The sequence below is a fragment of the Lipophrys pholis genome (genome assembly GCF_963383615.2).
Source record: "Lipophrys pholis genome assembly, chromosome: 22".
Classification (NCBI taxonomy): Eukaryota; Metazoa; Chordata; class Actinopteri; order Blenniiformes; family Blenniidae; genus Lipophrys; species Lipophrys pholis.
The window spans coordinates 12,041,912-12,068,498 of NC_137644.1; the positions used below are offsets into that span (position 1 = coordinate 12,041,912).

The window sequence follows — 26,587 nt, forward strand, 5'->3', positions numbered from 1 at the left end:
TAAAGTGTTGGAATACTGGAATGTTTTGTGCTCGGGTGACCTTGATGAAGTCACCTGAGTGGAAAATACTTTGGACTCTTTTTTTTTTTTTTAATAACATGTCATTGTGCCTATCTCGACCCTGTTCTCTCTCTCTCTCTCTCTCTCTCTCTCTCTCTCTCTCTCTCTCTCTCTCTCTCTCTCTCTCTCTCTCTCTCTCCCACTACACAAGGAAGTAGAGGGACAGCAAAACAGCCCATTATTCCATAATAATCCTTTTCTTTCCCCTGATTGATGTTTAATCATGTAGATTTCCACCGAGGGTTGGATTTAATTTGCTTGTTTTTTTTTCTGGTTGGTTATAAGTTCGGACTTTTTTCCCCCTCTCCAGGTTATGAGGCAGGCAAGCTGACATGGACATGTCGCTCTGCTTTCTTTATTATGCTAATCCTTGTCTTTGTAGGAAATCGGAGCCCCAACCACCATTAAATGGGGCAGGTTGAGTTTAATTGAATCTTCCTCTTTCTCTCCTGCACAGAAAGAGTTTCTGTAAAGTTTTGGCCTTTTTAGATAAGTCAAATTAAGTTTATTTATTTTTTTGTCCAGGAGTTAGCCTGTTAAAACTTGGCAATAATATGTTTTCAGGTAACATCAAACATTTCTATTGTCACCTTTACAAAAATAAGGAAATTCAGTTTCGCACTCTCCATATAGGTTTTTCTGCAGAGGGTTGTTTTACTTCTTTTCACTTCAGAAATCGTCACTGCTGGATGACTTTTTGCTTTTCATTGTTTTTAATTACTCATGCTGTAAGTGTCATTGTCTCGTGGCAGTGCTCAGACGAGGGCTGTCGAAATTGACGGGTTAAGTTATTTTAATCCTTATATTTTTATTAATCCATCATCGCGATCAATCTAATAACAGTTGCAGCGACGTTATAAATAGGAGGCGGTCGGCTCTCCTCTCAGGCAATGTCAACAAGTTAGTTTGTCTTAGTAGCTGGCAGAGTAACAGCGTCACATTAATGTGGATAAATGTTTGTTTTGAAAAAGTTTTTTTTCAACCTGGACTGTTGAGGGCGTTTAATTGATACGTTACGTTTGCATGTACAGTATTTCTAATTGTGATTAATCCAAATGAATCCACAGCAGCCCACCGTTTTCTAGGATGGGTCAATGTGGATGAAAGGAACTTCCCCAAGGGTTTGACAAAGATAATGAAATTATCAAATTTTCTCATTGATGTCATTTCACTTCATTCAATTAAAATTCCGTCCTCCCTGGTGGCAACAGATCAGAAGTCAGGGACACAAAATCACAGTAGGATAGTGTTCTGTGCTGGAGACGTATGCAGTGATGTCGTATTTGAGAAAAAACAGCGATTTATAGTCATTGAATGAACGGCACCTCATGGAAGTCGAATGTATTTCAATTCTAGGAATCTGTTTGATCTCTTTGTCTGACTTCTGTTGTCTTCTGAGGACACTAGTGATTGACTTCATTCCGATCTCTTCCTTTCCTCTTCCCTCCATCTTCAACCACTTCTATTTTTTTCCCCCATTGTCCCCCTCACTCTTTATCTCTCTTCCTTTTAATCTCGTCCTTTTTCCTTTTTAATCGTCACAGTTTTTCACCTCTCTATTCCTCTCCGTCTGTCCCCCAGTCTAATGAAAGCAGGCAACAGGCTGCCTCCGGCCACGCCAGGCAAACCCAAAAAGGCCACCACGTTCCAGGAGTTTGAAAGCATCACGAGCGACGCCTGGGATGCCGGCGACGACGACGACGAGCTGCTGGCCATGGCGGCGCAGAACCTCAACATCGAGGTGGTCATGGAGACGGCCAATAAGGTAAAGCAATGAACAGTGAGCATGAGCAATTACTTTGATAGTGTAAATACACGTAATTGTTTAACGTTTAACAACTCCACTGTGTTCTAATGGCATCACACGGCCTCCCAGTGACTCGACTTTCTTCTCCTACGACTGTCCAGGTGATTGAGAATCACAGCAAGCAGCAGGAGCGACAGAGGCAGGACGACACGCCAGAGCCGGATCAAAGAGAAGAGGACACCCAGGAGGAGGTGGAAGAGGAGGAGGACGAGGAGGATGAGGAAGAGGAGGAGGACAGAGTGGAGGAGGGAGACGTGACCAGCCCAGATGTGTCGTTTGCCTCCCGGAGCAGCCCGCGCACCGATAGCCGCCTGGTGAAGTCCCACAGCGAAGCTCCAATCGGGTCGCCGAAAGGTTAGTGGGCGCCATTGCTCTGTGTCCAGAACGTTTTAGGCCCCATATGCAGTGCCTACTAATACTCTGTGAAGCCAAACTGAAGGAAGCAACTTCAGTCAAAGAATGGTGAAGGTTGATTTCATGTCATGCACGGCATTTTCTCTCAGAGAAGAAGGGAGACAGGAAGTCAACTCAAACGGCGTTATTTTAATGATTCGTTTGTCCTTTTGTAAGGCTCATTTATGTTCTACATATACATGAAAACCACATAATTGTCACTGCCTTTAAATGTCCACGTGTCCAATGAATTAGAACGAGCGTTTGGCATTTAATCCACCAGAGGGCGCCGCTCTGAATGACCAGATATTGGGAAAGAGGTGGCTTGTTTTCGTTAACCGCTTCCAATCTAAACACTACCCCTACTCTGACGGATGGTACTGCTCCAGTGTTGCAGAAGTTGGACAGAAATATGGACGAAATGAGCGCAGAGTGTGTAATGCTGACCATAAATGACTTTCATACGTCAGGCACGCTGGAACGTAAGCCTTCATTTTGAATTACAAGGGCTATTGTTACACACTATCAATCTACTTACGACTAATATATGACTAATAAATAATTTTGGCGATAAGTCTGAATATCTATTAAGAGTCAATGCTGTGTTTTTCTGAAAATGTATATAATCATCAGCAAACGGTATATTCGAACAGAAAGCGTTTATATTTATTTTGTGTTATTTGTTTAAGACTGAACCATCCTGATGCTGAACAGTGAAGTGATTGAGCTTTGAACTGACTGGCTCAGCATGAAGAAACGGGTTTAATATCAAGAATCCACTTGAGCTAAAATGTTATTTATTTTCATACACGAGATCGCCTGTGTTAATTCTTCAGTAAAAGTTTATTGAAGAAACGTCACCTAAAAACACTGTGCCTCGTGTGAGAATCAGCCTGCCTAAGTCCTCACAATGAAGACACGAGCAGCGCTGGTGCAGGTTAGTATGAGAGTCCATGCCTGCGAGGTCACTGGGAGCATCCTCCTTGTTTGTTGGCTCCAGTGGCAGCCACAGCTGGAAGGCCCTGTGTCAGAGCAGGAAGTGACCCCTTCAAGCTGTGAGCATGGAAATCTGCCTGTAACATCTGTTGGGCGTGACTGCAGTCGTGGGTTCAGCGAACTTGATTTAGTAATTCCCACAACTCATGAGACTACTTCAAATGAATTATTTAACCTCAGTTGTAGGAAAGTTTTAGCGGGTTCAGACGTTTGTCCTTCTGGCTCTGAAGAGATGCACGTTGAAAAAGGCACCTTTGGCGATATCCGATATTTAAAATAATAAAATGTTGCTGTCTATACCGATACCAATATAATCTGGATGCGTCTACATCAAACTCATGTGTCCAAAAATGTGGTCAGTTTCCCGCTTCCCAGTCATTGTCTATGTGAGATGCACTGCAGTGCATGCTGGGTGCGGTGCAGAGTTGGGACTCGTCCCTCAGCTGCCCTCAGCTAATTTGCATAAATTTAAATCCAGCCCTGGGAGCGCATCGCGCCACTTTGGTAAAGCGTCTAAACTGGCTGTAGTGGAACCAAAACGAGGTCAGATTCAGCAAATAAGTAGCTTATTTCTTGCCTGAAATGTTTTCAGAAAAACGTTTCACTCGGCTGTTTTAGTAATAAAAGAGAGTCTGTCACCGAGCCACCATGTTGGTCTGGTTTGATTGCCAGTAGGAGATGACTTTAACCAGTCCGGTCCAGCATGTGGCTCGAAGTTGTGCTCCATGTTAAAGAGTAATCTCATGGTGCACAGTCAGCTGCTGATCACGTCATTCAGTCCTTCCCCACACCGGCACGGCTGCACTGCTGGCTGCTCCTGTTGCGTTAAACCTCCTGATTGTTTCCCTTGTATTTTGTTCTGATGTGGATCTGCCTGTGCTCTATAGACTCTAACATCATCATCATCATCATCATCATAAGTACCAGTGGAGCGTCTGGTGGCTGTTTGCCCGTCTGCTGGTTTTCTGTCTTTCCGCAGTTCTGCCTGTTGCTCTGCTGGATCCAGATAAGATGAGCAGCCCACTGGCTTCAGGCACTTCCTCTTATCTCCTCACAGAAAACAACACACGGGTTTACATGCGCTGCTACGTCATCTGAGGAGACGGTGGATGTAAAAGGCTTTTTTTTTTTGTCCCACCTAGTTTAGTTTAGTTTAGTTTTTGAGGAACCTTCTGTATTGAAATGCTTTGTGCAGTAAAGGGAAATGCACGGGGTCATTGCAACAGACGACCAGATTCGGTAGAGATTGTGGTTTTGGTGATGTTGATTTCCCTTTTCAACTCGCTGACAAGAAACTGGTCCGCTAAACAACCAAGCATATTGGAAAGATTTCAAAGAAAACGCATCATATTTTTATATTTTTCCCATAAAGAAATTATTCAAGACGTGTGTAAACATTTCACTTTATTTTGCACCAGAAAGTTTCATTAAAATTGGATTTATCTTGCGATTGTAGTCATTTTGGTAGTAATTGTTTGTTTTTTGCAAAGAATCTAGACTTTCCCATCACATATACTCTGCGCCACAAAACAAAGACACACTTTAAAGCCTGTACATCAGTCACAATTTTAATAATGTTAAATTTGGCACGAGACCGTCTGAGAGGTTTTAATCCACCTATATATTCACTTGGGAGCTTGTACTTGGCAGTGCCCTGAAGCTCCACTGCATTATACTAAAGGGGGTTTGTAATATTTTGGCCGTTTCTTTCCCATAAATGCGCGGCAGGATTTATGGCAGCTGGATCACATTAAATTGTGCAAATGTGTCGAAATTAAGTGGCTGCTTAGTCTATAATAGTGCAAATGCATTTTCCTTGTATTTCCCATCATTTGTGCCATGTACAGACAGGTGAACATAGCTAACTTCCTCAAACTACTTTCTTTTAATAACCTTTTAAAAGTTCGGTTATTAAGTGGATTATAAAAAAAAAAAAAAGTCCTATTGTTAAAATGACAGAATCGGTCTGAAAAGCTGCTGGCAGCTTTAATCATCTTTTTTAATTTTTGTAAGTGCAAATAAAGCACTTGAGAACAGATTTGTAGCTTTTTATTTGTTCTTGTAAAAGGCGAGAAGGATATTAAAATCGGCAGCCTTCCAGTTTGCTTAATTGCCATCCAGCGCCTGTGCGGGGCTGCGCGCGGTGGATGTCGCCGAGCTCCGGCTCCCTCCTGTGAAACGCCGTCGCAGAAGCTCTCTGTAGGATTTTGGCTGTGATGGACGGAGCACAATGACCCGATCTCACTAACTTGTCTACGTGGTGTCTCAGTTTTCGTTGGTGTGTGTGTGTGAGAATGTGTTACTCTCTCCACTTTGTTTGTGCACATCTGTGGGAACATGTGGGCCACAGCAGAATGAGTTGATGTGTTTGTCTACCTGTTTTAGGGCCTTCACGGGTTGAAACGGGAACAATGCAGCAGGCTTGACTGCTGCTTTCCCGGAGGGTTCGTTCACAACAATCAACTAACAGTAACTGCATTAATTTCCACCTGGATAGATGAGGGTAGGGACGCACCGATACCGATGCTGATGTCGGGTCCGATACTGCACAGAGCACTCGTACTCGGAAAAAGATGTCCCATACTTCCGGGCGAGTACTATATGGTGTTGCAGGTATTGGCCGGTGTTTAGGATTAACTTGTTTCCCTGTTAACTGTTGACCGACTGTCTTTAGCAGATGTTAAAACAAGACTCACAAACGTTACAACACTTCATTATAAATGCAGTTAAACAACATCCGCCAGAATAGCGACAGATTTTAGAATTTTGCCGTTTTTCGTCGCAACAAGGGACGCTAAAGGAAGTTGGCCACCTGTTGACATTGAAACCAGTAAATCCGAAACACCGGATGTCGCTCATTAGTTTAACAACGTTGACGTTGGAGGCTGCCCGGAGTCGGTTTGCAGCGACGCATCATTTCCGTATGGAGTATTAATGAGGCTTTATGGTATTAAATAAGTTCTCAACTAAGTGTTGATAACGACTTCTATATCAAGCAAGATAAGACAAAGTTATTGCATAACTCCTGTTCACTGCCGGTCATTTTACTACCGCAAGTCAATTCAGCATGTGTTAATAGACATGTACAGTGATTAGTTAATCTGTAGATTAGTTTCTGGGTTTAAAGGTGAACAGTGTCCACTAGTGCTTCTCATAGCCTTAATAAATATTTGGGTGCGGATGGGGGTGAAATGTTGAAACTCTTCATATTTTCATTTGGTTGGTTCCCTGCCTGACTGTATTTGCCACAAGGTCATGTCATTTCATTTGATTTTAATTTAAAATTGACATTTTGGGTCCTTAACTTTAATTGTCATATCGCTTTTCACCCTATTAATTATAAAAAATCTTCACTGCGTCACGCTCTCGGTTCATTTTCCGTCAGTGTGTCAACTGTTTCGGCGTCCTCTGTGATTTCCTCCCGCGTGTCGCCCGAGCCTCCGTGTACCGTCTCTCTCGTCTCTGTCCCACCTGCCAGACGCAGCGGGTGAGCACGCGGCCCTCCACAGACAGCGCTCCCTGCCCCACCGGCCCCCCGTCATCCCGCTAGTGGCCCGCATGGCCGACCAGAACACGTCGGGGACCCCCGCCATGACCGAGAGGGAAGCTTCCCGTCTGGATAAGTTCAAGCAGCTGCTGGCGGGGCCCAACACGGATCTGGGTAAGAGATGCTCATGCGGCAGTTTAATTCCTTCTTTGCACAGTTATTGTCCAGCTTTGCTTTAGTTTTTCTTTGTTTCACTGCAAACTCTTTTAACTTTTTTTTTTTTTCTCGCTTCGTTTCTTTGCACTCTTTCGTGTCTCACTGTGGATACGCCAGCTGTGCTTGGCTTTTAACGACGCTGTGAGAGGGGAAAGTCATCCAGCCATCTGGACATGCAGATTACAAGGGGGGGGGGTAAAAAAAAAAGAAAGACGCCACCACCACCACCACCAACAAAAGCAAATGACAGGCCTTTGTTCTAACCGAGCGACAGGCCTTTATTGTTTATCCAACCCCAGAGTTTTCTAGCACTGCTACCCCCAGCGGGGCTGTGAAATCCTCACAGACTTCCTGCTTCACAGTTGACTTCATGTCCTTTGCAACTAACTTTCGGCAACTTGTTGCCGGGATACACAGTTGCCTGCTTGAGTTGCGAAAATCAGCCAGGGGCTTAAAAAAAAAAATTTCAGCACGTCATGTGTTAATATAAAATACCCGAGGCTGTGATTGTTAAAGCTTTGCGATTGCAAAGTAGCAGCGAGTTTTGTGCCGGCGTCTCCACAGTCAGCAGAGGGTGAATTCAGGCCAGCAGCAGGTCGCATAATGGAAGATGATTCACTGTTGAACTGAAATGTCTCTTTAAACCCAGTTTCCTGTCTGATCTCTGGAAGATTAAAGATGTGCACTTCATGTCCTTGGGTAGTTTTTGTTCACTTGTAGTGCTTTGTATGTTTGTCTGACAGAAGGAGAGCACGATAAGAGCCCAGAAGAGTGAATTAAAACGTTTTTTTTGTTTGTGCCGGGCTAAATGCAAAAAGAGAGTGTCGGAGATATTTCAGTTTAAATACAATGGCTTCTGTTGTAAAAAAAAAAACAAAAAGCCAAATGCACTGTTAAGTTGCCACAACTGAGGAAGTTAAGAGGCATTTGTTATCAGACTTGTGCTTTTTTTTCTTTTTCGCATTTTCTACTCTATAAAGCAGTCTACTTGGGTCAGTATCGTCAGAGTTTCATGTTGATATACTCGACGCAACAACAAGTTTACTGGACAATTTTGTGATAAATGGGAAAACTACAGGATGTTTGTTTAGTATTTTTACCCCAAGGGAATTACATGAAGTACTTTGATCCCAGAGCTCGCTCGTATACATCATAAATAAATCCGATCCGAAGGGTGCAGCTTTGCACCTTGTAATTTGATACCAGCATCGTATTTTTACCTGCCTGTCATGTGCAGTCCCGAGAGCAAAGGATCACGTAACAAAAACACACTTTAACAGGTGTGTCAGCCTTCATGTCTACAAACCTCTGGTGAAGAGCCGACCGGGCTAAAGTTCGAATGCAAGCGTGCAAGTTTGCATCCTCTGGGCGACTTTGCCACTTCTTTACTTTCTCCCCTGTGTCGTTTTCTTCGAGGCACACAATCACACGCAAGCGTTGGCCAAGATCCCAAAATGTAAATGTTCATTAGGGTTAAAACCGCCTTCGTCAGCACTCCGCTTCACCCCCCCCTCCAAAACTTTTTCTTTTTTTTTGGGGGAGCAAAACAAACCCAACAAAAGTCACGAGCGTTAGTCAACGGCGATCGCGGCGCCGGCCCGGGCAAAGTGTATCTTGTACATCAGCGGAGTGTCTTGAGATGTCAGCCCCCATTAGGACCTGCCAGGCATCACATGCCGGCTGTCTAAATTTAGTTGGGTCTCTGCGCCATGATTAGATGGGCGAGAACAGGCGAGCCACGCTGCCGGCTGCTGGCAGCATGAAAGATGAACTTCATTCACGGGACATAATTAAGTGAAGGATTGGAGGAGGAGGGCGCTGAGAGGTGATTGGTGAGGGGAGAAGGATGGGGCCGATAAGATAAGATAAGATGAAACTTTAATGATCCCCGTGGGGAAATTGGGTCATTGCGGCAGCAAAGAATGGGATATAGATGAGAATACAAAAAAAAAAAAAAAAAAAGCTTACATGTGAAGGAATTCATGCCTGGTTTGACAAAGTATTCCTAAAATGAAAGTGTAACTCTTGCCTAATTGGTGTAAAGAACTTTTGTGAGTTGACGCTGATTTTCCTGCGTTATTGTCCCGACGAGTGGACGCGAGCAACCTTCAATTAAAATTCCGATGTCCACACGGATTGAGCTGCTTGTCCTTTAAGAAGAGGTCATCGCTCCCGCCTGCGACACGTCTCCGCTCATACAAATTCTCCCCCGCGCGCCAGCAGACGCTGTCAGCGGGGATGACGCCCCCCCCTCACGTAAAAGGGAAGTTTGACCGACTGTCCTTGAGCTCAAAAGGACCGGGGGTTGGGATGATCCATCGCTCGGTCCCCCGCACTTGAACGGTGTAATTAATTGCAGAGGCAGCCATGTTTCTTTTTTTGGGGCCAAGCCCCCTGACATGTCGCTGGGAGGACGCACTACGAGGTTTCCCGCCGTGTGTGTTCGTCTGTTTCTTGTGACTATTGGTCAGTGTGTATGTGACCTGACACCCAACCCAGGATCATCAGTCTCCGAGAATCTAACGCGCCGAGCCCCGCCCGCGTGGCAAACGTAAAGCTTTAAGAGGAATGTCACACCTTCACCGTGCCCCCTTTTTTTCCCCTCACCTGTCAGGTTATTGTCGCCACTTCTTGATATTGTGAAACTTACCTTTATAATTTCCACATTCAGAATTACCTGTCAGCCCCCCCCCCCCCCCCTCCATTGTCTCTTTAGCTCGCCCCGCTCGCTCGCTTGTTCTCTCTCCATCCAGCCTTGCGACGGGTTGTGACAGGAGTCTGTTTAGCATGTAAGGTCGCGGAGAAGGTGGTGACCTGTGAGCGCGGTGATTGATGTCAGGTTGATCTCGGCTAATTATTCCTGATGTCCTGAGGCGAGCCTGTCTGTTGAATCAACCTCAACACAGCAGCCGCTGTACGCTCCGCCAGGAAGAGGCTTTTTCAGCAGGGAGACGGAGCTAAAACAGTAAAAATATATATATATATATATATATATATTAAAACAAAAGACCTGACTTCTACAGCCAGGGACATCTGAAATGTCCTTTTGTGCTGTTGGAAGAAAGTAAAAATGTTGATTTAAAAGAAAAATAAATAAATAAATTGTTGTAATTTTAGGCTGCTGCTTCAGACAAGTGACACATAATGTTTTCTTTGAAGAAAATCTTGTGTCTTATATTTTATTTTCAATGAATCAGCTACAGTTATTGATTATCTTTCTTCATTATAATTCCTCAATCGATTCATTAAACTTATTTTACTCAATTTCTAAACATGGAAAAAAATGATCGTGTAAATATTCGATAAAAAAAAAAAAAAAAGGCTTTTTATTTTTAAATAACTGCCCACTGTGAGCGCCGACAAAATTTAATGGGGTTAAGTCTTGACCTTTAAATCCCACTTGCTGCAGGAATGTCATCAAATATAAAAGCCGACTGGATGCTCTACATTTGTTAATACATTGCTGCAGATTTAATGTAATTTTGGGACTGTGTGCATGTATTTCAGCAATTCGACAGGCCTTCTGCTAATGCAACAGCATGAAAGTCCAGTCCGACGTTCTAGTATTCATTTATTTCTAATATACTGGATGTTTGTGGCACTATCAGTCCGAGCTGCTCAACCTCCTGCAAACAATGATTTCGACTTTATAATTAAGTGTTTCAGTGCTTTTCAACCGTTAATAAAATCAGCACAGTTTCCTTTTATCGATATCAGACAGTATTTCAATAATCTTAAAACGGAATTAAATACTTGCCAGAAAATAGTGGGGGGGTGGGGGGTAGATGACGTTTGTAAGATGACGTTTAGTTGTCTTGTACCGTGTTTAGAGATTATTACATTCAAAACAGTAGTGCTAATCTTAAGGATTTCTACCATGCCTTACCGTTAAATTGATTAGTGTTTCAACACGAGAGAAATGTGGAATTCAGGAGTGAGATGTGTGTCTTGTACACCCCGCCGTTGAGACATACAAGCCGTCCACTTCTTTACCTGAGGGTGATTCAGAGCAACAAGCCGCACTTGTCTGAACGCCTCAGCACTCGTGCATGCATGCACGCATAGGAATGACTTCTTATGTGATAGCAATGTCAAAATTGGCAAAAGGTTCTTCTAAAATGAGGCCGAAGAAATGCAGCTCTCTCTACGCTGAACTGCTTGTGGAGTTTGTGCTGTTTGGCCGTCTTGCTTTTACCATGCATTTGAGTGAGTGTGTGAGTGTTTTGAAGTGCATTTGCATCCATCAGAAGCTGCGGCGTTCATCGTGCTGTACTTCCCGTTCCTCTTAACTTGCCCTTTGACAGACTAAAAGTCACAATATTAGATTTGACGGAGTTTATTCATGTTTCTTTTCAGTTTTAATAGATTTTAAGACCACGGGCTGGCATCTGACAGGAAGCAGTTATTGCAGGATGGCAGAACTACTGCTGTTGCTATGGCAATGCTGCTTTCTGCCATTCTCTTTCCAGGCAATTTATCCTTACTCTCTCTTTCACTTCCCTCTTTTCATCAATATACTTTTCTTGTTTGCCCCCCCCCCCCCCCCCCCCCCCCCCCCCCCCCACCACACACACACACACACACACACACACACACACACACACACACACACACACACACACACACACACACACACACACTCCCGTCCTTCTGTGTGCTGGCTTTTCATGTGGCCATTATATGAAGCGGAGGCCGGTTCACGTGCACTCCCACACATGTTCACAAACACGTCTGCGGGGCCGCACGCCACAAATAACATACGAGAACATACACAAGCAAAGTGTTGGTAAGCGACAAGAAAACAGGAAAAACAACTAATAACTGCCCACATCCAATCAAGGGAACTCTTTGTATTCCGCTGGCCCTGTATGTGTGTGTGTGTCTCCTCTCTGTTGGGGGTGCTGCAGCTCTTTGTTACTGCTGCAGCACGTCAGCGCGCGCGCCTCTTCCAAACCGCCGTCACCCTCATTGCGGCATGCGCGGCTTAAAGAGGCCCGGCCGCTTCTCTGCCACGCTTCTGCACTCTTGCGGTCCCACGATCCGCAATCCTGTTACACAGCAGTCACAATATGATGGGCTTAACATCAGCGCTGTTTGTTAAAGTTAATAGACGGCATCAAAGTGTGAAGTGGCAATGTAATTCAATTTAACTCGGCCCCTAATGCCTTGCCTAAAAGGGACTGTCTATGTGCAAGAATTTCCGAGCTGTGCGTCACAGGCTGCGGAGGTGCAGAAGAAGAGATAATGTGGGGAGAGATCGTCTTAAGTATGCAAACTGTGGGTTTCTGTGTAAATTGGACAGACATCAGTGGGATCTCTCTGGTGCCCACTAGAGAAAAATAAACAGGTGATTTTCAGTCTATTCTTAAAAAAAGGATGCTGTGAAAGAAAAAACACAATCTCCATTTCACAGCATTGTGTTATTTCAAACCCCCCCCCCCCCCTTTTTTTTTTTCTTCTTTTGCTTTAAAATCATCCTCTCTGTGACTACAACAGTCGGTGCACACGTGTGTGCCCGTGCTGCCTCGGAGCGTTTCCCCAGGCGTAACACCTGACTTAATAAGGTTGGTCTAACCACCAGCTGTCTCCTGTGTCGGTATCCTCCCAGATTGTCTGGCTTAGTTTATTCATATGTTACACCATGTGGTCGTCCATGGGAATTTCTATCATCTTTTCCTGCTATTTAAAAAGCTTGGCTGAACAGACCTCTGCTTCGCACACTTCACACCTGTTCTCCGCCGGCCGCCGCAAAGTGCGACTTCGTGCGGAGGCGAAGATCTGGCCAGCCGTTTTCAATACCAAAAGTTCAGCCATAAACTTCGAGAAAGCGATGAAACTGGTTATTAATGTCAATTTGATTTAACCACTAAATCCAACTGAGATCAACATCCGACCCGAAAGAGGAAATTTGCCAGCTGCGAGAAACTTTGACATTAACCGTTCATTTCATTTCAGTTCGTAGTATGTGGCGAGTCAGTTCAGGTGATCAGGATTACTGCACAGATGTAGAAATGTTTCTACGTGACTTTAAGTTTGAGTTCCAGCTACATGTGGCTAAATGTTTTATGCCTTTAAAGATGTAAATAGTGTAACAAAAATCCACTGTGATCTGTAAGTTGTAAAGCATTGAATGAACTGAGGCAGTATATTGATAAAATTGCAGGTCTTAGTAGTCGTAGTAGTTAGTTAAATGTGAACTTCTTAATCATGTATTAATAACTTGTTGCACTAAACTCAGGCAAAGACCGAGATTTAAAGTTCTACGTGTCTATATATTATCATGTGATCATTTACTGGTCCGGCTGACTTGAGAACAAGTTGCTCTGTATGTGGCCCCTGAAGTTAAATGAGTTTGACACCCCTAAGTTAATAGAATCTTTGAGTCTACCCACAGACAAAGTTGCAGCTTTGTCTGCAGCAGCCATTCCCATCTCAGGCTACGTTCACACCGCAGGTCTTGATGCTCAATTCCCATTTTTTGCTGGGATCCGATTTTTTTATGCGTGATCATTTCAAACGCGACCTGCTGTGTGAACATGATCGGACCGGATGTTTCCGGGCCTCGGAGCGCAGAAGACGGCGTGAAGTCACGCCAAGCACGCTATTTAGGCATTTCACACCGGTCAGCACCAGGGTTGCCAGATGTGACTCGCTGTTTTCAGCCCAAAACAGCATAAAACACACACGCCTCAATAAAAAAACCAGCCCAAATCTCATCCTGTGCAGAAAATAATGTTAAAATCGTCAAACAAATTTATTTGTAGTAATGAACACGCCATAAATACACAGATGCACCAAATAAACAAAGCTAAAAGGTAAGAGAGTTTGGCTACCCAATTTGGAGGATGCCGCCATATCTGGCAACGCTGGTCAGGTCGGGAAGATTCATTTTTAAGTGGTTCTTGAATACGAGCCGACAAAAGACGACGTGACGAGGGAAAGAAGGAAGAGCATGAGGTAAAAAGAGAGCACAGCTTTTAAGGTTTTGAATTGGTTCGCTTTTCCTTGCAACGAGGCCTAACATTGCGTCAAAGGCAGGATGCACAGTGGACAGTCCACACAGACAGAGATGCACAATTTTTCCACCCACACTCATTGAAACACTCACTCCAACCACTCCAAATTGGTCAATTTGTGTTGTAATAAGTACCTGGAGAAGCACTCGTCAACAACCAAAGCAACATATAAAATCCATGCAAAAAGCCCAGATTTGAACCCGGACCTTTTTGCTTCACTGCCACAATGCAAACCGCCAGACCCCTGCGCCTCCCCAAGCCCATGATGTGGTTACAGATGCTCGGTAATATTCTTTTTACGCCACTCCTGATCCTCCTCGCAGCCCTGGGTAATGGGAAATCTATATAAAAGACCAGATGCATAAAGTGGATTACATTAAGTGGCAGTTTAATTTCAAATAAAAAAGACTGACAAACAGCAGGTGACGGTGCAGTTACAGCCTGTTCATTACTGCAGAAACAGTTCCCGCTGTTGTAGTTCTAAAAAGTGTTTCAGACAATATTATTTCTCCCAGTGAAACATTTCCATTCTTGTTTGTTAGATTTAAATGAGATGTTTTGCCTGATTCGCGGGCCAAAAATATTCAATTTACAAAAGCAGATTGTGAACAGTTACATTTTGTACCAACTGTTTCATTTGTTTTGTTTTTTTTGCCAGATTTGCCAGAAATCATTAACTAAATCGTATGTGTTTTTTTTAACTAAATGAAATGGAGAAAGCAGTTTCTTTCCATCCAACTGTCACTTGGAATAGTAACACATTACAATTCAAACCATCGGCTTATTTGCTCTTAATTTCTGCTCCCCGAAAATGTCACCCGGTCAGATTATTTCGGAAACTGTTTCATCCGAGTCAGTTAAAGGCCGGCCGATCCTCGGGGAATCGACTGTACAAGTCCTTGTTATTTCATACAACGGAACACACGCACGCACTCTCTCACACCTGTGCATACACGTCCACGCTCGATGTCCTCTCGGAGCCATCTGGGCCATCCATCAGGCCTCCTGAGCAGGTATAATCCAGGGAGGGAGTATCTTTTTACAAGAGTCCCATTAGTTTACGAGCCGTCTGCTCCCTGGCTGCTATCACTTTGTCCTTTAGATGAGTTAGACCATTCAGGACTCTCTTACAGCATTCAAGGTTTATAGGAGGGGAGCTTAACTTTTTAATACACAGCGTGATAAAAGGCGCGTGTCCTCATTGGATTGTTTTTCTGACCTTTGTGGCAAAATAGCTCCCGAGGAAGTGCCAGATGACGCTGGAACAATGCCCTCCAGGTATGGCATTCACCTACTGAGCAGTTCTATCCATCCAATCGATCTATCCAAGACAACGTCAGCAAGTAGTTCCGCCCAAGTCAAAGTGGAAGTACATTAAGGTGAAGCTACTTCTCGTAGTGTCGCGTATGGTTTACAGAACTCTTGTTGCAGAATACCAGCCTTCAGTCGAGGCTTGTGTGTATCTCTGAGTGTGAGGTATTCACGTGTGCAAATCTGTGTGGGTGTGTGTGTGTGCGTGTTGATTTGAACCTCGCGGCGCTTTGCCCCAGTGGTCGCGCTCCGTCTGAATGATGCCTGAATAGTGCATGGCTCCGGGCCGCCAACCGCCTCCCCTCCTGCTCCCGTCAGCTCCCTGCTCAGCCAGCACTGACTGACAGCACCTCTTCCCTTTTCTCCCGCCATCCTCCATTCTTCTTACTGGCCTTCACAGAGCCGTGCACACAGGCAGACAGACTGACTGACTGACTGACAGACAGGCAGACATGGAAGAGTTGCAGGTCCACTCTCTTGACATACACACTTAGACGCGCGCTGTCTCATACTCACTCCATTTCATTTTTTTTTTTTCTTCTTTCTATCCCTACATATTGCTGGATTGTATATGGTCCTTACGAGGTCTGGTTTTCCACAGGCCCTTTGTTTCAGTCCACTCGGGAAGAGTATAGTTTCATGTCGATGCAGGCATTGACTCGACTCGTGGCACTCGACTGTATGCTTCCTTTCATGTTAGTCTCAACGAATGCGGCTTCTCGCCGCGGAATTCCTTTTTCCTTCTGGCTGTTTTTAAGATGAGATGTATTGTTAGTTGTAGTCGTGCCTATGCACTGGCTGCAACGTGAGTTCTGTCAATCCACCTGCTCATTGGGAGAAATATCCATTCGGTCACTGATATGGCAACAACCAAATGCATTCAAGACAACGGTGCTCGAATCCACTGAAAACGTCCTGACACATCTCGGTGTAAACGGGGACAAAGCAACTTTTTGAAAACACAGAACACCACATGCGGTGTACAACCGTAGTAAACAGTACTTCTCTTGTGCGAGTGGATGGACAGTAACAACAATGGCGGCCTCCAGAGTGACATGACTCCTGACACCATATTCTCCTGGGACTTGGGAGTTTTGTAGTCATCCATACCAGCAATCCAACTGTCCATACGAATGTCTATTTACTTGCAATTGTTAAAGTTTGTAGCATATTGTTCTCCGCACACGTTTGTGTGGTTCCATTACAGCACCCACCAGTGGCCCCACATGAAAGCGACATCATTTTCAGCATTCGTTGGTGTGTAAACATGAACATTTTCCGAACCCCCCCCCCCCTCCCCCCCCCCAAAAAAAAAAGAAAGAAAGTGTTTTCACTTAATGTTGCTCACTTGACCCCGTTTACATGACAACAGGTCCTGCTGAACTTCAAACAACATCAAGGCGGTTCATTGACTATATTTATGTGACTTACACAGTTGGTTGGGTGGTGTTGTATTTGAACATTTGCTTATTAACTGGGACTTTCACACACGGCTCGCTGCAACGTTGACTTAACATATTCCAAAATCGAAAATGTATTCTGTGAGCTCTTTTGGGCCAAAGAAGCCTCGTGCATGAAAGAGGTCACAATAGAAATGTCTGACTAAAACACAATGTTTACCTCATTAACCCAGTGTTGCAACCAACATATGCCGAAGACCATCTATAATTGCCAAACTGAGAACGGAATACTGATGCAATGATTCACGGGGTTTTATATCAAATACATGATAGAGAGTTACAAAAACATCACCTGCACCGAGTCTTGATTTCTTTCATTACATTCAGTTTGATATAAATCATTTGAAAGCATGGATCGATCCTCTCATGTGTCAGTGTCGAGGAGGGTTGCGGTGGTGTGATGGTGGGAATTGATTTGGCACACCCCGAGTCCCCGAGTACCTTCTGCACATTGTTTAAAGTTTTTGTCTCCGTGCATGCGAGATAAATTTTTTATCCTTCAAGTAAAGATTCAGCAGTTCTACTTTTGCTTCTACTTTCTTGACAGGCCCTTGCCTTTAAAAAAAAAAAAAAAAAAGAAAAAAAGTGTTCTCTAGCCAAATGTTAAAAAAGTGGTCCGATGACCCACATGAAAGTGGCTCAAATCCCCACGTAGGCTGAGAGAATCTGGGCCAGGGAGGTGAGTAAGACACATTTTTTCCTCCTTCTGCAAGTACAGTTTAGGTGGCCTTTTTTTTTTTTTTTTAAGGCTCTGAGCCCCGTCTACTTCACCGCAGCCGCTGCCGGCAAAGGTATACAAGCACCTGCATCTGGAACCTCCCCGTCAGAGCGATTGGATGTGACCTTCACGTTCCTCTTGCAGCTCCTCTCAGGTCACACTTTTAGTCATCCCGGGCGGTTAAATTCCTTTTAATGAAAATACAAACACAATTAGTTATATTTAGCCCTCCGAGTGTTTCAGGCGACATTGAGCATCCGTTCCCTCTGAGGGTTGGAGCAGCTGTTGTGGGTGTTCAACATAAAGTACGCCGTGTCCTAATCACCCCCTGTGGTCTCCAGCTTAGCTCCAGCCAAGACAAAGTGCACCCCTACAAGTTCATGCATAATGGAAGACAGTGGCCACGGACAGACTGGTAGCAGTCGCCCTTGAATTGCACATTGCTGATGTTACAGGTGGGTTTTTTTTTTTAATGCTAGTGAGGGAAGCGGCTCCTCCTGCAGGCCTGTCTGTCCTGACCAGTCTCTGGAGGTCTGTACCTACCAGCATGATAAACACTTGCAGTACCGATCACACTAATTCTGAAGAATGTACATAATAATGTTATAATTTATTGGTCCCCACAGGGAGATAGTGTTTGTTTTTTTTTGCTTTTTTTTTACTTCTTCCTTGCCCTAGCTTACACTTCTCTTTGTGTGCTTTAAAATAATTGCTTGTTGTGTGAATTGACTGTAAATTCAGTTTTTCCCTTAATGAGTTTTGCTCGCATTGTTCCTGTAGAGACTTTATAAAAACAATATCTCCACACTTTTTCGGGTACTTTTCTTTTAGCCTGTATCATGTACAGGGAGGAGTGTCACATTTAGCAGCTAAAAATGGCTTGTTTGCATTGTTAACTTTGTTCAGGGGAAACTGACGGGGACAGCTAGTCCGCCAGTCACCTCTGGGACAGTCGTGGAAACTTTTTTTTTTTTTTTTTTCCCGCTCACATTATGACAAGTGTCCGCTGAGTGGAGTTTGGGGGGGTGGGAAGACGGGGTAAATCCGCAGAAAAACAACAGATTAATTTTCGAAATGTCACGAAGTGCCTTTAATTTATTCCAGTGGCGCTAGAGGCTCGGCTGTCTCATTCATAATGCACAAGAGATGCCCCTGAGAGTCAGATATGTTTTTCTGAGAGATGAGCTGGCCTCGCACTAATGAAACGACATCTGCAATTTAGCCTGTACGTCAACCGCGCTCGTGTCGTCCTCGCCGTCTCTGCCCACTCTGGGAAATGGAGTTTTATTCCTCTGAAATGATTCTCTCAGAAATTGGAGATGAGTATGGCTATATGGGGAACATTTAAGAAACGGTACGGACAGATTTCCGATGAGAGTATATTTGCTTTCGAATAGTGCATCACCTCAAAGTCTATTTCACAGATGGATTATGTATTTCCTTATGTAAATCCTGTCTCAAAGACGCCTTTTGAACTCAGGACTAATTAAATTGTTGGAAACTGTATGAATCCCTACAAGATATTCATCCAAGCTGAGTTTACCATTGTCTCTTTCCCATTCAAGCCAGTATTGTGACTGTGAATCTGTGTGTCTGTAAGTCATTGGAGCTCTGGTTTGAGAAGATGTGATTTGGATTCTGCAGTGGTCTGGCTCTCTACCAGTCACGTGTTTGGAAGAAATCCAGTAGAAGAGGTTGTCCGCCATGTCTTATGGTCTATGTTTCATGGGTAAAATGGCTACATCATCGTGGGACTGCTGGTTAAATGTTACAGACATGCATTCATACATGCCGGTGTTTTCCTCAAACTGGCCAGTATTTATATGGGCCTATTCTGGAGACCACTGCGGCATTAGGATGTAAAGACCATTAGCCAACGAACGCCCCACGCCCCCTCACCCCTCCTCTTTGTGCCCCCGACGGTGAGATTAATGCCAGGTAGGTGAAATATAACATAGTTTAATTAAGCCCGAGCCACCAAGATTCATGGACTCATTTCTTTGCCTGACAGTGCAAATGAAGGTTCAAAGGGTGCGAGGCAAGAGAAGAGACACCCTTTACTCGCTGTTGAGAGTTTAATGAATTTGAAGACAGACATAGGATAACAGCTTTTACCAGCGAAGGCTGCGGCAAAAGGTTCCCACTTCACCTCGCTGTCATTACCCTCTGCTGCATGTCTCAAGAGGAAGACATCCCTCTAAACTAAAGAAATATTTAGTCATTAAACAGTACCTAACTCTAAGCGAGTGACTTGTACAACAGATGATACCATATACATAATTATCTTACTTCTTTAACCTTTTAATTTCAATTTTTTAATCAAACACTTTTGGATTGTGGTCTATCAATTGAGGCAGAACAACGTATTTTAGACGTCATCTCTGGCTTTTCTCTTAAAAACATACACAATTTTCACCCATAATACCAATGGACAGTTCAAAACCCAAACCAATCATGTCTTCTTCTGTAGCATTAATACAACAACATGGCTCAACTGTAAGCACTTTAAATAACAGAAACCACAGCCAAGCATGCCAGCTTCCTTCTTTGGCTGTTTATTTACCATTTAAGGAGAATTATAGGGTCATCAGAATCAAAGCTCTCAAGCACACAGTGACTGTTTTTTTTATTTTTTATTTTTTGTGAAATGTGTTTATCCAACAAATAAATTCAGGAAACAGACATCACAATGGCCAATTAGTAGTAGCTCTGAACACTGTGGTTAGTAACTTATTTGAGAGTTCTACGCCAATTAGCCCTTCACTGAATCCTGCAACATCATATGTGAGCCTGAAAAGACAGTTCAGAAGAAATGCTTACAAGTGATGCGTTTGAGCCTGAGATAATCTTCAACATTTATTCCAACATTTGTGCCAACACTGAGCATGTTGCAACTACGGAATGCCTACAGTGCACTCTGAAAGATGGGCGTGTGATGTCTCCCCACGAGCTTCTGGCCTCGTGCAGAGACGAGCGGACTACAAAGGTCTCATAAGATCACTGCTTTCTTATCCAAACTTGTAGTTTTTCAGCCCCAGCTGACGCTGACTCTGGTGACATGACTTGATGGAATTTAATAGGCTTTCCTCGTATCCCACTGGAGACACAAAAGGCTTTATGAAACGTCCTTTTCCTGCTAATTCAGTAGTTCTTCCCAAGACTGGTAAGCACACTTTGATGTGGAAAATGTGTGAGGTTCCATGTTTCCACGCGGAGCTCGGAACAGTCTCAGATTGAATAACTGTGCGAACCAGGTCTTATGCCAAATACAGGCTTTCTATGGACTTTCCCACCATATCAATACATAACTCTAACCATTGTAATCTGGATAACTAGAAATAAATGGAGCACATACAAATATAACGTATGGGAGAATGCATAGACCACCTGCACCAACATTCCTCAGAAACTTCCAAGATGTGGTTGTGTGTGTGTGGATGTTTATTTTTCTGTCTCTGTTTTGAGATGCGACCTGCTGTTCCACAGGTAGCCTTGGGGTAATCGAAACCATCACACAGTGTGTGGCTCTGAATGTCTCTGAACCAACAGAGCCGTGCTGTGCACTAGATCACTGTATTGAATTTCTATATAATTAAAGTCACAGGGGACACAGTAAGGAAGAAATTTTAAGTGGAAGATGTGCAGGAACTATAGTAAATAAATAGCTGCTCCCATCGGCTGAACAAGCTCTAATGCGTTTCACTCAATTTAGCCAATGGACTTAGCCCATTCCCGTTTAGCTGATTGCTATTTCCTATTCTGCTATCTGTCACTGGCTCTCGGTTGCATTTGCCTTGAAGAACAGGCGAGGCAGAGTCATTTGGCAGCACTAATCAATACTGTTCACTCTCTACGAAGGGCTTATCAATTTCCAGCCAGTCTCTTGAATAAGAGTTGAGGAGGAATTTGGCTTATTCATTAGGTACATTTGTTCCCTTTTTTTTTTTTTTTTTTTTTTTTTTTTTTTTTTACAACTGAAGAAAAGTATGTTAAGGCGGTGCCATTTCATTTGCACATAAATCAATTTCTACTTTTCCTTTACTCTCTGGAATGCAGGTAAAACAGTGGCAGCGCAATTACAAGTGCAGAGATTTCCATTGCGTTTTTATGTTTGTCTCCGTGTGGCTGTGGCAGGTCGTCTTGTTGAATGCTAATGGGGGATTGTAGACTTGCAGGGCGCAGCCAGAGGGAGACCGATCTGTGAATAATGGATGAGTTAATGTTACTGAGAACTCATCCAGGAACCTCCTGCTTTGTAGAAATACTGCCAAAAGACACACATACTTATATATCTGATATCCTAAACAGCCCCGTCCTGGTCGGCAGCCATTCTGCTTTTTTCACTGTCGCCAAGGAGCGCTTCTATAGGTGCAAGATATGCAGTATTGCTGAAGATTGAAGCCATAACTGAAATGAGTATGCTTAAAAGCAATGCTACAGATAGTTTGGCGTTGTCACCCATTTCCTTTTAGATGCCACTAGTTCTTATAGGCACACGTGTAAAAAAGTATTTTATGTAGGTTTCAATTGAGATTAATAAAGCATTTGGGAATAGGTGGTGAAGAGCGCCCTGCTACTGTTGTAATTTATGACGCAGTGGTTGAACCAGCAGCATGGATAACCGCTCCATCAGATGTCTGTCGGAACTATCAGGAACAATATTCATCTGACAATCTGAGTTTGATGTATCATATAGAGTCATTCCACAGTGGGCAGGTGCTGATAACTGCTGGAAAATGTACTCGGTTTCTCCATAAAGCTCATCATCAGAAGGAAGCATGAAGTGCTCTAAAATTCCCTGGTTGATGGTGGCATTGACTTTGGACTGGATTGGATGAGATGGCTCCTCAATCCATCGCTCACTTTAGAAACGTTACACCAGAACTCATGAAGCTTGACACTCTGAGGTGGTGATTTCCAAATTAAATAAAATAAGTATTCTCTTCTGAAAAGAGGACTTTGTGCCACTGAGCAACAGTCCAGTCCTTCCTCTCCATAGCCCAGGTGACTGACGCTCTCTGGTTCCGGAGTGGCTTAACACAAGTTGTAGTCAAGGTCCTGGTAAACGTCTGTGTGGTGGTTCTTCAAGCATTAACTTCAATCGCTGTCCACTCCCAGTGAATCCCCCCCAAATTCTTGAAACGACTTTTTATCGACCACCCTTCTTCCTCCCGCTTAACTTTCCATTAATTTGCTTGGAAACGATACAAAACCAACTTCTATTGCAATGAACTTTTGTGTCAATTATGGTCTTCTGGACAACTGTGAAGTCAGCAGTCTTGTCCATGATTGAGTAGCCTATTGAACCAGATTGGGAAACCATTTAAAGGCTCAGGAAACTGTGGACTCCACTCGGCTCTGCAGTTGTTTTGAGTGAATTCGCTGATCATGGAACAATGCACTGCCTTCACATTTTCTGAGATACTTGAGTTTGGGTTTTTATAATATATACAGTGGTGTGATGAACACGTCAACAAGCATGCTCTACAGCCATGTCCAAATCCCCCACTGGTGTCCTCTGCATATTCTGCCTTAAACGCTAGACTGAAAACATTACCCGTCAGCAAAGGGGAGCAGAAAACAGACTTAGAAGGACATTAAATGCTAAGAAGCAAAGCCCCGGCTTCAATTCTATACCAATGCAGTGTGAACAACAACAAAAATAAAAATAGGCTCAAATTGTTCACATCAGTTTAATTACGCATTGGCCGCATAAAAAAAAAAAAACCCTCCGCAACTTTATGGTCATGTAACCCTTTCAGAGAATTCGTTGGTGGCCTCGTAACTTGTTGGATTCCTTCCTGTTTTAGGACGAAACTCTTTATGGGGTTGTAAGTTTGAAGATTTCCTCTCCGAAGGCTCAGGTGCCTTTTTAATGGCGCTGTGTGACCAACATGAATGTAATAATTTTAGCTGACAAAAATCTTTTAATTTTTTTACTGACTGTTGTGATGAAAATGAATGTGACAGGAAATTCCACTGAAATGTCATAACACATTTTATGACTTGGCTATCACGCCATCAGAAACCCAGTTCACCAGGAAAGCCTTACAGCTGGAGAGATTACGATTGCAGTTCCTTAACCTGCACTCCAATATGAACATGACCTCTTTCTGGCACGCCAAAATAAGAGCCCACACCTTCATTACAGTTTGGGTGTGTTTGATAGACGGAAATATAAAAAGCAGGTTCCTGAGGTGCAGGTGCTTCAGGAAAATATAGTCAAGATCCACTTTTAGTCCATCACATAACTTAAGTGCTTTCACTTCGGACTGATTGAGTAGAAAGTCTGAGTGGTGGCGACTATTTATGGTTGGGTAACAAGTCTGGTAATTGACATATATAAACAGGTTAATCTTTGCTGGGGGGTTTTAGACTGATGAAAACAATTAAAAAAAAAATAATGATGCAACTCATGTCTGAATAAAAGTAGAGATAAAAAACAAGAGGATATATGTAACCTGACTGATGATGGATGTTTGTTTAGAACAAAATCCGAACATTTCTAATGTGTTGCTGTGCAAACACAAAATATTTATGATTTAAACAACCCTGTTGTTGTAGTTTATCTAATACATACAACATCTCTGTTTTGTGAGTATATTATCAGTATTTTAATCAGTTTCAATGCTTCATGTGGTTCTTGTTTTGATTTAATGTTTAACATAGTTTTTTTTTTTTTTAATTAAAATAACATTTAGCGGCTGAGAATCACGTTTAGTAAAATCCTTTGGATTAATATCCCAAATAAAGACTGTGTAAACACTTTTTATACACAGCTGCAATGGCTGAACGCTGTATGTCAGTGTGGTTACATTTGGGGTTGTGAAGTTAACATCTCTGCTAAATGGTGTCGTTTTTTAACTTCAATTTTTAACTTTTAAATCTGAAAAAAAAAAAGTTTTCAACTTATTTTAGTTCATGAGCCTCATAAAGCACAAATGAAACACAAATAAACCTGTAAACGTATAGCATAAGAACCCATTTCTGTTCATTTAGAATGTTTGAATTTGTTTTAGTAACAATAGGGACAAGTGCATTATTTAAAAAAAAAACAACAGACAATAAAAAAAACCCAAAATAAAACCTCAATTCTGTGCAATTTCTATAAATCATATCTATGTGTGACTTGGATGCATTTTCTTGTCTTTGATTTCATTGTTTTATAAAAGCTACTCTTGACTCAAATGGTACCTAGATTAGAAACAAAAGTTTGTTTGGTTTGGAAAGATCATCCACTTTGTACCGTGTGTTTGACAGTAAGTTATCTGGACGAGCTAAAATCACACGAACAATTGAAATGTAGAGAAAAGTGCAAGCCGGGGAAAAAAAGAAGAAAAATCAAGTTTTCTTTCTTCCTTCATTTCATGTCCTGCTCCTCTGTTTTGACTGTCCCCCATCACAGTGTACACAAATACTTGTAACTACCTCCATTTTTAAAAGCGGCTTCACTTTTTTATGACGATCTTGGACTGAGTTCTTGATCAACTGATCAAACTGGTAAATATTCCGATGTTCTTTTTTTTTTTTGTGTGTGCAGAAATCTCAATGCTCTATCTCTTACTGTTTTGCAGAAGAGCTCCGCAAACTGAGCTGGTCTGGAATCCCCCGGCAGGTCCGACCGATCACGTGGAAGCTCCTCTCGGTAAGTTGTGACTGCGTGCCCGCTCCGCTCCGCACATGCTCTGTACATTCAGATGCCGGCAAACGCGCTCAGGCCGAGTTTGCATAACCACGAAAACGTTCGTAAAAACAATGGCGCGCAGATGCACTCGGAGGCGAAAATCTCCATAACCTCATACATAAATCCTGAGCAGAACCGGGGCTTAATCAAACGCACACGTGCACGCGCAGATGCAATCGCACAAATAAACACATTACAGGTAATCTCGGGCACCCACGAAGTTGCTGTCATGTTTTTTTTTTGTTTTTTTTTACCCCCCTCTCCTTACCCCCTCCCCTTTTTTTTTTGATTTATGAAGACTGGTAGAAGTCCTGCTCTCCCCCCCAACCACCCAAACTTCAATAGGGAAAATTAATTGCGAGGCACAAATAATTTATTCATGAGACGCACGGTGTGTTTACTCATTAAGCCATTGTTGTTGTGTACGGCTCCCCGTCTGCAGAGAGATGACTGGCTTTTTGAACGGCATGACTCTCCCATTAATTACCGCACAATAGTTAATGTGCCGCAGATAAGATGTCATTAAAGGTGCGCGCGCATGTACGCATGTGTGTGGCTGTTGTGGTGGGACGTGACCAACTGGGCGTTTTAACCCATTAACGGAAGCTCTGTTCGGTTCTCAACCACACACAACGTGCCGTTAAGGGTTTATTTGTGTTCGATTGTTCGCTATCTGTCTGTCTGTTTGTAAGATTTAAAGCGAGCAATAGTGATTACGCACGAGGGAAGCACAGCATATCGTTGCCGAACCCCTCGATGCGTGCATGCGCGCAATCGTTGCAGGACATGCAAGGTCAACGGCTTAAAGTGATGTTGCATGGGACTGCGTCTATAGCGTAGGTAGGAGGAGATGAAATTGCTGTTATTTATTATCCGATAGCTCTGGATTTGTGTTGCATGGGCCCATAAAGACGGGAGGAAGAGAAAAAGACTCCTCCGTCAAAGGTGTAAATGCATCGCAAAAGTATGGGCGAGTGAGTTATTTCAGATCAAACCAAATTTTGAATGCACATTTTTATACTTGGTCTTGCCTTTTTGCTTTCACTTCGAATGTTTACTTCTTTAAATAAGTCAATTAGTCAAAATGTCTGCATTTTATTCAAACGTTGCGGTTTAGTTGTCACAATCAATTGATTAACGTGGTTGGCAGAAAATTTATCAACCAGTTCTTAAAGAACTGATTAACAATGTTATGTAAGGATGACAAAGTTGTTTTTTTTTTTTTTTGCCATCTGCATGAATGTGACCATTTTGTCGTTAAGTAGTTTTAATTGTCTTGACAGTACAAGATATTATAGAAGTCATCAGAAGCTTGTGGCGTTTCTGACCGACGCTTTTATGTTTTGTTTTTTTCACGTTCGAAAAAAATAGACTCTCAAGGAAAATAAAAATAAATTCCAACCATCGTGAAAATTGTTATCAGTCTGTTAAAGAGTAAG

At 43.1% G+C, this 26,587-nt stretch overlaps 1 protein-coding gene across 2 annotated transcripts in view; it reads left to right on the forward strand.

The window, feature by feature from the left end:
- Positions 1 to 26,587, forward strand: part of tbc1d22a (TBC1 domain family, member 22a) — a 111,458-nt gene that overhangs the window by 2,584 nt on the left and 82,287 nt on the right. For both annotated transcript variants that reach the window (XM_080491656.1, XM_080491655.1), the window contains exons 3-6: positions 1,642 to 1,825; positions 1,969 to 2,221; positions 6,735 to 6,917; positions 25,039 to 25,109. In XM_080491656.1, the coding sequence (XP_080347782.1) occupies positions 1,642 to 1,825; positions 1,969 to 2,221; positions 6,735 to 6,917; positions 25,039 to 25,109 (691 nt within the window). The remainder of the gene's footprint in view (positions 1 to 1,641; positions 1,826 to 1,968; positions 2,222 to 6,734; positions 6,918 to 25,038; positions 25,110 to 26,587) is intronic.